The sequence below is a fragment of the Notamacropus eugenii genome, chromosome 6 (assembly GCF_028372415.1).
Source record: "Notamacropus eugenii isolate mMacEug1 chromosome 6, mMacEug1.pri_v2, whole genome shotgun sequence".
In the NCBI taxonomy this organism is placed as follows: domain Eukaryota; kingdom Metazoa; phylum Chordata; class Mammalia; order Diprotodontia; family Macropodidae; genus Notamacropus; species Notamacropus eugenii.
In genome coordinates, this window is record NC_092877.1 from 98,794,182 (window position 1) to 98,809,132 (window position 14,951).

The 14,951-nt window shown below is 37.0% G+C and overlaps 2 protein-coding genes across 7 annotated transcripts in view; one reads left to right on the top strand and one right to left on the bottom strand.

The window, feature by feature from the left end:
* GUF1 (GTP binding elongation factor GUF1) overlaps positions 1-9,504 on the top strand; it is a 31,935-nt gene extending 22,431 nt beyond the window's left edge. Inside the window, exons 15-17 of one of the 3 annotated variants that reach the window (XM_072620644.1) lie at positions 6,030-6,149; positions 7,065-7,101; positions 9,253-9,504. In XM_072620644.1, coding sequence (XP_072476745.1) covers positions 6,030-6,149; positions 7,065-7,101; positions 9,253-9,390 — 295 coding nt within the window. In that variant the 3' untranslated portion in view covers positions 9,391-9,504. Of the gene's footprint in view, positions 1-5,695; positions 5,928-6,029; positions 6,161-7,064; positions 7,102-9,252 lie in introns of those variants that run through there. The other 2 variants (XM_072620642.1, XM_072620643.1) reach the window with 2 other exon arrangements.
* A 610-nt stretch (positions 9,505-10,114) lies between these two features.
* GNPDA2 (glucosamine-6-phosphate deaminase 2) overlaps positions 10,115-14,951 on the bottom strand; it is a 38,502-nt gene continuing 33,665 nt past the window's right edge. For all 4 annotated transcript variants that reach the window (XR_011969575.1, XR_011969574.1, XM_072620646.1 and 1 more), the window contains one exon: positions 10,115-11,163. Coding sequence is in view for 2 of the 4 variants with exons in the window: in XM_072620646.1 (XP_072476747.1) it covers positions 11,102-11,163 (62 nt within the window). In the remaining 2 variants the exon portion in view is untranslated. The remainder of the gene's footprint in view (positions 11,164-14,951) is intronic.

The following is a 14,951-nucleotide window of genomic DNA, read 5'->3' on the forward strand; positions in this document are numbered from 1 at the left end:
TTTACATGTAATTGGAAAGAAATTGGGGGAAAAAAGAAAAAAATGTGAAATCATGCAAAGTATTAGTCATGTTGCTCCTCCAAAAAAAAGACAAGAGGGTGGAGTTAACTTGTTGCAGTTTGCGATCAGAGTACATCAGTTTTCTGGAGGTGAACACCATCAGAATTGTCTTGAGTCATTGTTTTGATCAGAATAGTTAAGTCTTTCACAGGTGGTCATTGTTACATTATTGTTACTGTGTAAAATCTGCTTCTGATTATTTTATTCTGTATCCATTCATATATATCTTCCCAGGTTTTTCTGAAACCATCCCATTGTCATTTCTTATATTGTAATAGTATTTCATCACAATCATATATATGACAAGTTATTTATTCTCCAGTTGGTGGGTATCATCTCATTTTCTAGGTCTTTGCCATCACAAAAAGAATTGTTATATAATTTTGTACAAATAGGACTTTTCCCCTTTTCTTTGATTACTTTAGGATACGGGCAGGCCTAATAGTGGTTATTTCTGGGACAAAGGATATGCACAATGTTATAACCCTTTGAGCCATGGTTCCAAATAGTTTTCCAGAATGATTGGACCAGTTTACAATTCTCCCAGCAGTGCATTAGTGTCCCTGTTTTTCCCATCCACTCCATTATTTAGCCTTTTGCTTTTTCTGTCATGTTAGTTAATCTGATGGCATCTTTAAAGTTCTTTTAATTTGCATTTTTCCAGTCAGTAGCAATTTAGAACATTTTTTTCATGATTATAAATAGCTTTGACTTCCTTTTCTTAAAAAGTACTTGTTTGTATCTTTTGACCATTAATTGGAGAATTAATTGACAATTAATTGGAGAAAAATTTTTTTATATTCTTTTTTTACTTTTGCTAATTTTACTTTGTCTGAAATCTTGATTGGTTCCCCTGCCTTATTTACCTCAGCTGAAGCATAATAGGTCCTACTTCAATTCTTTTCTTTAACTCTGTGTCTTTTCTGTTTCTTGTAAACATATTGTTGGATTCTGGTTTCTAATTCATTTTACAATCCACTTCTTTGGGTGAGTTCATTCCATTCACTTTCACAGTTATTATCAGTAACTGTACATTTCTCCATCCTACTTTCTTCTGTTTATACTTCTCTGCACACAGGCAACCCAGGCTATGGGGTTGTTTCTCACTGGAAGCAGCAGTGGGACTCGGTAGCCCCCTGGGTGTCTGAACAGCCTTTTAAGGATCACACTGCTTACCTCCTGGTATGACGAAGGGGGCTAGAAAAGGTCCCCTAAACATTGTCTGCTTAACCCAACCCTGACCTGATTACCATGATAGGATATGTGGTCAAAACAAAAAAAATGTACAAAACATACAAAAACATGTGCAAAGATGATTCCATTTACCATCGGCACATGGAATATGTGCACACTGATGGACAACACAAAGTCCAGTAGACCTGAAAGAAGAACTGCTCTTGTTGCGAGTATTGCATCCAAATAGCAGCCCTGAGTGAAACAAGGTTGGCAAATGAAGGCCAGCTTACTGAAGTTGGAGCTGGATACACCTTTCTCTGGAGTGGGCACAGTGAAGGGGAGTGCCATGAAGCTGGCTTGGGTTTTGCAATGAAAATTAATCTAATCAGCCAGCTGGTATGCCTGCCAAAAGGAGTGAATGACAGACTCTTGACAATGCGATTGCCACTCACAGGAAAATGCCATGCCACCATCATCAGTGCCTGTGCTTCTACCATGATAAACCCTGATGAAGTCAAAGAAAAATTTTATGAAGACATAGCGACACTTACCGTCAATGTGCCAAAAGAGTACAAGCTTGTAATTCTGAGCAACTTTAATGCTAGAGTAGGCTCAGACTACCAGACTAGGCAGGGAGTCCTAAGGAGGAATAGAGTTGGAAACACCAGCAGCAATGGTCATTTACTGCTGAGGCCTTGTGCATGGCATGACCTTCTCATCACCAACACTGCCTTCTGTTTACCTAAATGCAATAAAACTTCATGGATGCACCCTTGCTGCAAACATTGGCATCTAATAGATTGTGATTGTAAGGAGAAGAGACAGACAAGATGTGACAGTAACAAAGGCAATGTGTGGTACAGCGTGCTGGACTGATCATAGACTTATCCTTTCCAAGCTAAATACTCACAATCATCAAAAGCACTGCCCCCAAGGAAAAATGACTACCAGAAGAATTAACATCAACAAATTAGAGCTCTTCTCTGAGTGTGACCAGTTTGTTGCTAACATGGAGGGAAAGATGAGCCAACACACAGTTGGCAACAGTGGAGCAGAAAAGGAGTGGGAAGCTTTCAGAGATTTGGTGTACAGCATTTGCTCATCTGGGTTAGAACACTTTGCAAACACCAAGACTGGTTTGATGAAAATGATGGGGAAATTCAGAAGCTGCTAAATGAAAAATGAGAACCCCACAGGATTTACCAGCAGGATAGTTTATCCACCTGTAAGAAGGCAGGATTTAATTCCATCAAAAGCAAAGTACAAGCAAAGCTTAGAGAGATGCAGGATTTCTGGCTCAGTAAGAATGCAGATGAAATTCAGTTTTATGCTGACAGTAACAATCCAAAGTGCTTTTATGATTCCCTGAAAGCTATTTATGGACCAAAAACCTATGGTGTATCACAACTACTCAGTGCTGTTGGAGCCACATTGATTAGTGATAAGGACATGATCCTAGAAAGATGGGCTGAACACTTCCATAGTGTTCTCAACAGACCATAATCAATCAGTGCTGAGGCCATTGACCATTTACCTCAGGTTGAAGTCAGTCCCTCAGCTGAATTTCTAACTGAAGAAGAGGTTTTGAGGGCCACTAGGCTCCTTTCATGTGGCAAAGCACCTGGTGCCGATTCTGTTCCAGCTGAGATTTACAAGGTAGGGGGGCCATTGCTCGTACAAAAATTGACTGAAATTTTCCAGGTTATGTGGCAAGAGGAGGTTATCCCCCAGGAGTTCAAGGATGCCTCCATTGTCCATCTCTGTAAAGGTAAAGGAAATAGATTGTCCTGCTACAATTATGGGGCGTGGGGAGGGTCTCTCTTAGTCACTGCTGGCAAAATTCATGCTAGAGTCCTCCTCAATAGGCTGATCCTTCACCTGGAACATGGTCATATGCCTGAGAGCCAGTGTGACTTCAGAAAGGGCCGTGGGACAGTCGATAAGGTGTTTGCTGCTCGACAACTTCTTTGCCAGGAGCAAAACAGAGGTTTGTACCTGTTTGTAGATCTGACCAAGGCCTTTGACACTGTTAGTTGTGAGGACTTATGGAAAACTGTGTCAAAATTTGGTTGACTAGAGAAGTTTATCAGTATTGTTCATCAGTTTCATGATGGCATGTTTGCCCGGGTTCTGGATAATGGACAATGCTCTCATGTCTTCCCAGTCACCAATGGAATGAAACAGGGCTGTGTGCTTGCTCCCATGCTTTTTATCATATTTTCAGCCATGTTGACAAATGCTTTCAGTGAGGATAAACAAGGCATTAAGGTCAAATACTGAACTGATGGTAAGTTCTTCACTTTGAAAAGGCTGCAAGCCAAGACCAAATTGGAGGGAATGTTGGTGCATGATTTGTTTGCAGATGATTGTGCACTCAGTGCAGCTTCTGAAACTGAGATGTAACAAAGTATGGATCAATTCTCTTGTTGCCTATGCTAATTTTGGCCTAATAATTAACACCAAGAAAACACAGGTGCTCCATCAGCCACCACCACCACACCATCCATTCATGGAACCATCAATTACAACAAATGGAGATGTTTTGAATGCTGTGGGTAAGTTCACTTACCTTGGTAGTGTACTTTCCAGGGATGTACACATTGACAATAAGGTTGATACATGCATTGCCAGAGCTAGTTCAGTGTTTGGGAGGCTCCAAAGAAAAGTTTAGGAGAGAAGAGGTATTAGACTGATACCAAACTAAAGGTCTACAGATCTATTGTGCTGAACTCATTGTTATATGCTTGTGAAACATGAACAGTCTACCAGTGCCATGCCAGGAAACTGAATTGCTTCCATTTGAACTGTCTTAGAAAGATTCTGAGGATCACCTGGCAGGACAAGGTACCAAACACTGAAGTCCTTGCTCGAGCTGAATTGCCAAGTATTCAAACTATACGTCAGAGGGCGCAACTTCGAAGGGCTTGCTGAGTTATTAGCATGCAAAATGTACGCTTGCCAAAAAGACTATTTTATGGGGTAGGTGATCACATGGTAGCCAAAAGAAGTGATACACGGACACTCTCAAGGTTTTCTCTCAAGAACTTTGAATTTGACTGTGCAACATGGGAGACATTGGCACAGGACCGCTCAGCATGGCATGCCCACATCAGAAAGGGTGCTGTGCTCTTTGAGCAAAGCAGAATTGAGACAATACAGAGTAAACATAGGACACGCAAATTTGGAGTAACCACCCTAAATCCAAATATTCACGTGCACTCTCTGTGCCCAACCTGTGGTTGACCATTCTGAGCTCGTAATTGGTCTAATCAATCACAGTCGGACATACTGAAATTTCACTTTATCAAGGTGATGTCATTTTGGTCCTCTTCAAAGATGGACAACCACCATGACTTCTTTTTTGACCCTGTCCCTCTTCAGGTCTGTTTGCTTCTGACTACTGCTTTCTTTTCTTTATCACCCCCTTCTTTCTTTTCTCTTATCCTTTTCCCCTCCTACTTGCTTGTTGGGAAAGATAGGCTTCTATGCCTTGGAGTGTGTGTGTGTTCTTTTTTTACTTCTTTGAACTAATTCAGATGGGTGTGAGGTTCAAGGGTTGCACACTCCCCCATCCCCTATTTTCCTCTCCACTGTTAAAAGCTCTTCCTTTCATCCCTCTTTTACGTGAGATAATTTTCCCCATTCTTCCTTTCCCTTCACCTTCTCCAGTGCATTTTTTTCTCACCTCTTATGTTTTATATTATCCCACCATAGCCGACTCACACCTGTCCCCAATGCCTTTATAGAAATTTCTAATTTCCCTAATAATTATGAAGTTCTTACGAGTTACATTTATCCCTTATGATTTCTCTTTCATGTTTTCATGTTTTTTTCATTGTTTCTTTTATGGTTGAATCTTGTACTTGGCAGTCAGATTTTCTGTTTATTTCTGTTCTCTTCCATTCGGAATGCCTTAATGTTTTGTTTCATTAAATGTCTATTATTCTCTTGAAAGATTATGCTCATTTTTACTGGTTAGCTTATTCTTGGCTGTAATCCTAGTTCCTTTGCCTTCCTGTCTGCTTGTCAATATTTTCTTCTTGATCTGGGAGCTCTGGAATTTGGAATATTCCTGTGAGTTTTCATTTTTGGATTTCCTTCATGAAGTGATTGAGAAGAGTCTTTCAATTTCTGTTTTACGCCATGGTTTTAAGATGTCAGGATAGTTTTCCTGTAAAATTTCTTGAAATCAGGTATCTAGGCTCCTATTTTGTTCATGGCTCAGGTAATCCAATAGTTCTTAAATTCTCTCTCCTTGATATGTCTTCCAGATTAGTTTTTCCAGTCAGGTCCAGTGACTGAACTGTGATAATTCTGAAGGAAATCTAATGCCCGCCAATTTTTGTACCATTTGACCAGTTTTTTTTTTTTAAGGTGTTGCAGTATTTTTTGTGCCTTTTTTACCAAACTGTTTATTCTCTTTCCATGTTTTTTAATAATGAACTCATTTCTTTCACAGACTTTCCTATGAACCTTCCAAGTTGTTTTCATCTTGAAAAAAGTCTTATCCTGGGCTTCTGTTGACTATGCTATTGCCGAATTCCATTTGATGTGTTATTTTAAAGCTATTTGGAGAGGAAAGTTGGGAGAGTTCAGCTGGGTTGCTGCCTCTACTCTGCCATATTGGGTTCCCTCTAGTTGTTTTACACTCATGTTCAAATAAAATAAATCACAATTGCTATTATATTGAGAATACTTATGGATATCCAGACTTCCTGTTCTTATTGCCTAAAATATTATTTCAAATATTTTTATTTCAGATACGTAACTCTAACATGCCCTTACTCTTTCAGAGAAAAAGCGCATACTGTTGGAAAAACTATTTGTGAACGTCTGAAAGATACAATTCCTAGACAGCTATTTGAAATAGCTATTCAGGCAGCTATTGGAAGTAAAATCATTGCCAGAGAAACGTGAGTTGAAAGTAATATAGCTAATATTCATCTCTAGGCTTATTCAGATAAAAAATAGCTTGTTAGTGTACATACGTATGGGGGAGTTATTTAAGTAAAATTATTGAATATAAGTGTTATATTCACTCCACTACCTGTATTTTTTTAAATCAAGGTGATGCAAATTTCTTGGGAAACTTTTTTTAGAATACAGTGTCATTTTTTAGAGCTCCATCATTATGTGTTGGTACTTTTTAAATACTAAGGTTCATTCCAAATAGGTTATTAAAATAAAAACGTGGGCTGCTTAAAGCAACTAAACATTTTCTATTTAAACATTAATTCTATTAATGTGGTTGTAGGGGAGGGGTAGGTTTCATTCAACTTACATTTAATGAATACCTTTGAGCAAAAAACATTTCCACAAGGATCATGTCCAAAAGATTTCTATTAGTTTGAGTTTGAATTAGTTGGTTTGAGTTAAAATGTGTCCTAAATCCCAGGCTCTCACATAGGTACTTGAAGTTAGAGTACAGCCTATGACTATGACTAGTTATTGTTTTCAGAGGATTATGAGAAATTGTGGCCAAAAGTCTTTGTATCATTAATGTAATGTCATCAAGTTAAGTAGCTCAGCAAGAACAAAAGTGTTTCTTAGTTCCATGTTTTAGTTAAGTTTTAAGACTTTCTTGTCATTTGCAAAATTACTATATTGAATTAGATGCAAATTTTAAATAATGGAAAAAGCATTTAGACTTGGATTCAGGATCGGGTTCAAGTTCCTTTACCAGCTACATCAGTGTCCTATTATGATCATTGGTAAATGAGGGGTGCTCTTTTAAATCTATGTATTTAGCATCCAATTAAATCATTTGTAACAAATGTAAATTTGTACCCAAAGTATTAAATGTTAATGCAAAATATTTCCTTTTACAGTGTGAAAGCTTACCGAAAAAATGTCTTGGCAAAATGTGTATGTATCATATTTTGTTTTTGTTATAAAAATCTCTGGAAGACTTTTTTTTATGGGTAATTAAGATTTTAGGAGTTTGAAAACAAAAGCCTAGGTTGTCAAAAGGATCTTCCTGATGACTGCGCATGCAGTATCTAAGATTACAAGTAATTGGCAGGTCTCTTGTTAAGAACCTCTGCTCTAGGATAAAACAGCAACCCCATTATTTAGCTCCCATAGCCTTATACAACCTATCTTTCCAACCACATTGGTTGTTACCCCTTCCTAAAGTCCCCCAATACTTTTGTTTCTCACATAATACACTCCACTTTTAGTCTCTTTTCCTTTGCACTGTCATTTCACACACCTCTCTTTAACTTTGCTTCATAGTGTCAATCATTTAATAAAACATTACTACGTGTCAGGTACTAAAGAAATGCTGGGGATAGGTACCACCACAAAAATACACTCTTCCCTGCTTCAAGGAGCTTACTTTTTAGTGGAAGGAAACAAGACATGGAAAGAGGGAGAATGTAGAGAGGAAGAAAGAAGGATGGCCTAGGTCACTCCCCAAAATGGAGGTCTGGAGGTTCTGGAACGAATGCGTGGATAGGGAGGTGTATGGCACAGGTTGCAAGATGAGAAGGCAGCTATGGTATAGTGGCCAAGTGTGGAGAGTTAAAAGCAAACCTGAGTGGGGAAGGATGGTTGGCCTGGGTGCCTCCCCAAAAATAGAGACCATCCCACTCACCCCCTATCCCCCCCAAAATCTCACCAAAGGGAGGGGAGCTACTGAGACTGAAGTGTATTCCAAAGTAAACAGTATCCCTCTATGCCTTATAGTACAAATCAAGCACCTTCTTCTGCATGAAATCTTCCTGATTACCCCAAACCTAGTACCCTCTATCTCAAACTATCCTGATAAACATATTTGTTGACTCAATGGTAACTACATAAGCTTCTTGCAAGGAGGGATTGTTTGTGTTTCCAGTACATACAGAGGTACAGTGTAGCCCACTGGATCTAGCTGTTAGGTCAGGGGTGGGCAATCTGTGTCCCTGAAAGCCACATGTGGCCCTTTAGGTCCTCAGATGTGGTCCTTTGAATTCAAACTTCACAGAACATCCCATTAATAAAAGCATTTGGATTTGGATTCAGTCGAACAGCTGTACCCAAGGACCTAGAAGGTTACATGTGGTGTGGAGGCCAAAGGTTCGCCACCCCTAACCTAGGTTCAAAGTCCCACCACAGACTATGGGCTAAGATAAGATCATACAAGCTGCAAAACAGTTGCCTCTATGAAATTCCCCTACAGTGGGAGTTTCCTCACTGAGACACGAGTGAAATTATAGATATAAATAAGAACAACAAAAACAACAAAATCGCTTTAATTTACCTGTATTTGTATAGTTTTATTTCATTCTACAGCACTATCTTTAACTTCAAGGAAAGAATTTGGCAAATGAATGAGAAAATGCTTACTCTATGGAAAGCACTGTTTTAAGTACTAGAGGTTCAAATAGAAAGAGACAGCTCCTGTTGTCAAGAAGCTGTCATTGTAACAGAACATTTCAGCTGCAAATGGAAAGGCCCAGTGGTTCTTAGGTTAGAATATTAAAGGCATTTGGATAATTGATCTTCTTCAGCTAAACTTCAGGGAAGTCTTCAAGGATGGTGGGGGCTGCAGTAGCAGTTGCCAAGTACCATCTCCACAGTTTGCTCCCCTGGATGATAGCAGTGGAGCCTTGGGCATTGTTGTTATTCCTAAACATTTTGAGCACAAGACCTTTGGATAGCAAAAGTTATTTTCTTAATAAAAGGCCAGTTAACAATGCTTTGTTGATTATAGAAAGATTGTGAATCATACAGACTCAGCTGCTTAGCAACAAGTTAAGTAGGTAATTTGGTTAGATGATGTAACATAATTAGCTTTTGAATTTCCATTTACTGGGGAGGACAAAAGGAATCCAGAGAATCCTCATGATGTACTAAAAGAGTGAGTCAAACTCTAAGCCACCTGCATAGGGTGAGAGTTTATTCAAAGGGAACCATATAGTGAATTAAGGCCACTGTGGCTAAGGTGATAGATAATCAAGACTCAGTGATATAGTTAAACCTTTCTTAGGTTATAAACTGTTTTTCCCCTCTAACTGGTGGTTTGGTTTTCCTCAGTATGGTGGAGACATCTCTCGAAAGATGAAACTATTAAAACGACAAGCAGAAGGAAAGAAAAGAATGAGAAAAGTTGGCAATATTGAAGTTCCAAAGGATGCTTTTATAAAAGTCTTAAAAAGACAACCTGATAAATGAATAAAAATGATTAAGTTTAATTATATTTGGTTTATTTTGAATTTTATGTAAGATACTGTGTATATATGATTTTAAAATCTGCTTTAAATAAAATTAATCTCACTTTAAAAGTTACTGGTTTTTTTCCCTCCAATTTTTCTTTTCTTTATTAGTTTATTTCTAAGTTCATAGGATGTTAGATATGGTATTGAGAAAAACAAATGTAATTCTAGTTCATTCATCAATTTTTTTGGTGACATGTCCAAGGTCCTAAAAGTAATAATTGAAAGACAATGGATTTGAATCTTATTTTAATGTTGTGGGTTTTTCTTTTTTTTTCTTTTTTTCTTTTGCATTACACCTAATCTTTAAAACTTTAGAGCCCGGAAGGAAAAACAAGGCCTAGAACAACCTTCCTTGACATCTTTCTAAACCTGTCTAGTGCTTAAAGAAAATACTTATTTTTCTGTTCCTGTTGGTGTCTCTCCCCTGTGTATCAATATATATATTCCCATTATATTTAAAAATTCTAGTTATTTGTAAACCATCATGTAAAGATTGGCTGAAGGTATTTTACTCACCAGATGGCTTTCTAATAGGTTGACTAAACAATACAGTTTTCACATTTTTCCCCAAGGAGAACATGAGCATAAACTAAATACACTGAAACAAAGCATCTCAAAATAGTCTTCGTTGTATTGGTGTAAAGGACCTGAAAAATAAATGCAAATTCACCAGGACCATCCAGAGTTTTATGATTTATTACTTGGAATGTATCCAGAGCATAGTTATTTTCAATCATTTTTGGAAGTAAAATTTGTAAAGGGTTATACATTACAAGCGTAAAGTTAAAAATAATCCTACTGTTTGAGCTCACATAGTAATAAATGATGCAAATTAATACTGTAATGCAAAACAGATTATAAGTAATTCATGTTATGCATGCTTATCAATCCTTTTAGCCACACTGATATATTATTAATTAAAGCAATCATTGAATCAGTTTAACAATTTAAAAGATGTGTTTTTTGGGTATAAAGAGCCTAATTGCTAAGTTATGTACTTAACTGAAAGCACAAACCTGAGTAAGTAAATGAAAAAGCACACTTAAAAGTGCTATGGCAGAAGCTGCAAAAAAACACACATAAAAAGAGACTTTTCTAAAGGAAGTATATAGGCACTGTCTTCTCATATCAAATTAGTTTCTTTTATAAGCATAATTTAACAAGACTTGAAATGTCCAAATGCTACCGTAGCAAGATGCTTTTAAGGCAACCACGTGCAAAAGCTTGTGTGAAATTCATAAAAAAATGTAAACACAGCTTTTCCCAAAGTAAGGTTTGTGCAACTGTTATAGTTCATACTTTCAACAATTTACAGGCCAGCAGAGTATTGAAAAAAATTATAAACAAATTTTAATAGTCAAAAGAATGAGGATAAAAGATTTACCAAATTCTTACTGTTATATTCTAAATTAGGCAGACTTAAATTTTTGATTTGCAGCGTCTACATTTTTAATGAACAACTTTGAAAGCTCTCTTCAAAACTTCATTGGGGAAATGGACTTAAGTTCTTATCATATGGAATGTTTAACAATATGTAGGTACTGGACATTTAAATTACAATCCTCCAAATTCTGTGTTTTATTTGGCACATTGCATAGCAGGAAATTTAGTTCACTACCTATAAAAATGTTGCTCTGTTCATTCAAGGAGAATTTCGCCTCAATCCTTCAGTTTTCTTCTTTCATACTGTACAGTGGATCCACAAGTTTATTGTGCACATGCATTAAACCTTAAAGGAGAAAAAAAAGCACAGTTCTAGTTGTACCTGAGGTATCAAATAAGATCATATGTGCAAAACTTCTTACCACAGTGTCTAGCTCATAGAAAGTACTATTATCCTTTCCCTTCCCATATCAGTAATTTTTACCTATTCAGTTTTAATAAAAAGAATACACTGCAACATCCAATACAAATAATACTTAAAGCAAAACTTAAGTGTAGTAAAAATTTTAGCAAGCTTAGATTCTGCTCAAAATGAAAAGCCTAATCCAGATACAGACTTTTTTTTCTTGCACAGTATTTCAGGAAGTCTCTTAATTCAGTATTCAAACCCAGCATTGCAGGTATGAATGATTATATAAAAGAAATGTAGAAGATGGGTCTTCCCTATCTGTAACATGAGTTCATTTAGCAAAATTTATTAGACACTGCCAAACACTAAGCCAGATGATAGGGAAGATAAAGTTTAGGTAAGAAAGCCCTTGTTCTAATGAAACTTACAGGTAGAAGGAAAAGTAAACACTGCAATGGAGAATTGTGAAATCAGGTTGTAAAATGAAGTCTAGGGAAAAAGTCAATAACTAGGAATGGGGAAGATTTCTCTGAGGGGCTAGCCTTTGCATTGGGCTTTAAAGAAGGAAGAAAACAGTGAAGAATGGTAGAGAAGATATTCTGGGGACAGTGAACAGTGCTGGAATAACCAGTTCAGGAAAAACTGGGTGATGTGCTAGGCTGCAGACAAAAAAGAAAGTTTGCACTTTGTTAACCATTAGAAAGGTTTTTAAGCAAAGGAATGAATGCTATTGCTAGATCTATATAAAAGAAAAATTAGTCTGAATATGTCAGTGTAGAAGCAGGGACCTACTAGACCTATCCCTCCAAGTGTCTCAAAAAATGTGTAGAAAATGATTCTAAACAAATTCTTAGAGCAGCAGAAATCATGAAAGGACAGACTGAAGCAAATTTCCAACCCAAGACAATCTTGGAGATGAACAGGAAGGGCCTATTGCATCAGGCTGGGAGTGGAGCAGTTTGTGTGGACCATTTTGGTGCAGACAGAGGTAGAACAGACCTTAGGGTTATGAATCACGGGCAGCTGTTGTGGTTTCCAGACTTCTCAACCCACAAAGGCCAAAGACAGCTTCGAAAGTCAATGGGAAAGAAGTGTGGTCTGGGCCCAGCTCCAGGGCAGCTGCAGTCACTACTGCATCTGAGGCTACTTCTGGAACCCTCCACTTAACAAAGAGCTCAAAAATCAAGTAACTGACTGGGCAAATGAGCAAATGGGGGGAAAGAAACACTATAGATTCTTTCTCAGTGAAGAGGTATTTTCTTATGTCATTGCTGATGAGGAAGATCAAAACATGCAACCAGTAGAAGACAACAAAGCCAAAGCTCCTGCATCCAAAGCCTCCAAGAAAAATATGAATTGGTCTTAGGCCATAGAAGAGCTCAAAACAGATTTTGAAAATCAAGTAAGAGAAGTAGAGGAAAAATTGGTAAGAGAAATAAGAGTGATGCAAGAAAATCAGGAAAAAGGACACCTCCCAAAAAAGGCTGAAGAAAATAACACCTTTAAAATTAGACTAACCCAAATGGCAAAAGTGGTCCAAAAAATTCGATGAGAAGAATGCCTTAAAAAGCAGAATGGGTCAAAAGGCAAAAGAGGTCTAAAAGCTCACTGAAGAAAACAATTCCTTAGAAATTAGAATGAAGCAAATGGAAGCTAAATGACTTTATGAGAACTCAAGAAATTATAAAATAAAGCTAAAAGAATGAAAAAATAGAAGAAAATGTGAAGTATCTAACTGAAAAAACAACTAAGCTGGAAAAAGAGATGATTTAAAAATTATTGGTCTACCTGAAAACCATGATTAAAAAAAAGAACCTAGACATCATCTTTTAAGAAATTATCAAAGAAAATTGCCCTGATATTCTACACCCAGAAGGTAAAATAGAAATGGAAAGACTCCACCAATCACCTCCTGGAAGAGATCCCAAAAGAAAAAATCTCAGCATACTGTAGCCAAAGTCCAGCATTTGTTCCTAGGTCAAGGAGAAAATATTACAAGCAGCCAGAAAGAAACAATTCACATACTGTGGAAACACAATCAAGATAACACAAGATTTAGCAGCTTCTACGCTAAGGGATCAGAGGGCTTCGAATATGACATTCTAGAGGTCAAAGGAGAAAGGATTAAAACCAAGAATCACCTACCCAGCAAAACTGAGTATCATACTTCAGGGGAAAAAAATGGAACTTCAATGAAATAAAGGACTTCCAAGCATTCTTGTTGAAAAGAGCAGAGCTGAATAGAAAATCTGACTTTCAAATACAAAAAGTATGAGAAACATGAAAAGGTAAACAGGAAAGAGAAACCAAAAGGGACTTATTAAAGTTGAACTGTTTACATTCCTACATGGAAAGATATTTTTAACCAAAAACAGTTTCCTCAATATTAGGATAGTTGAAGGGAATATGTGTGTGTATGTAGACAAGAGGGCACAGGGTGAGCTGAATATGAAAGGATGATATCTAAAAAAGAAAATTGAGTGTTGAGAGGAATGTACTAGGAGAAAAAGAGAGGTAGAATGTAGTAAATCATCTCACATAAAGGGAGCAAGAAAGAGCTTTTAAAATGGAGGGGAAGGGGAAGACAAGAGGGAATAAATGAGCCTTCCTTTCATTGGATTTGGCTTCAGGAGGGAATAACATTCAATTGGGTATGGAAGTTTATCTTACCCTATAGGAAAGCAGGGGAAGGTGATAAGAGAGGGGGAATAATAGAAGGGACACCAGGTTGGGGGAAGGGTTATTGGAAGCAAACACTTTGGTACAGGGACATGTCAAGGGAGAGAAGAGAATAAATGGAGGGTGGGACAGGATAGAGGGAAATATAGTTAGTCTTTTACAACATGACTGTTACAGAAGTGTTTTGCATGATTACACCTGTATAACCTATACTGAATTGCTTGCCTTCTCAGTGAGGGTGCATGGGAAGGGAGGAAGGGAGAAAATGTTGAACTCAAAGCTTTAAAAATGAATGTTAAAAATTTTTTTTTACATGCAACTAGGAAATAAGGTATATAGGCAATGGGGTATCAACATCTATCTTGCCCCACAGGAAAACAGAAGAGGATGGAGGGGTGGTGATAGAAGGGAGGGCATACTGGAGGAAAGGGTAATCAGAATACAAGCTGTCCTGAGGTGGGGGGAGGAGGGAGGTAGGGAGGAGATTTGAAATTCAAAATTTTGTGAAACTGAATGTTGAAAACTGAAAATAAAGAAATTTTAAAAAAGAAAGCTTATTCTAGTGACATGAAGGTTGGATTAGAAACTGTCAGATTACTGACAACCTTGTAAATTTGAAAACATGAAGTGTTTCTCTTTATCATTTGTATATCTCTTAAAAAGAGATATCTCTTTAAATGCAATAGTTTAAAGTAATTCCAATTGACCTGATTAATATCAACTTTACATTTTAATGAGGCAAATTTTAGTACTCTCTTAAAAATATATAGTGACTAATATAATATGGCAATAGATGATCATAATTATAGCACATGTTACTGACACTATAAAATATTACAAGTTCTCCCATAGAATGTCTAACAATGTCTAGTAATATATCCTAATTAATAAATTACTCAATTATTATTTATAACATCTAAATATTTAAAACTTTGGCAACAAATATCTACACATGCATACAAAATTACATTAATTCACTCATGAAAATTAAGTTCTTGGAGACCTAATACAACACTTTTGAATTCATGAAAAGGGGGCTTACTAAA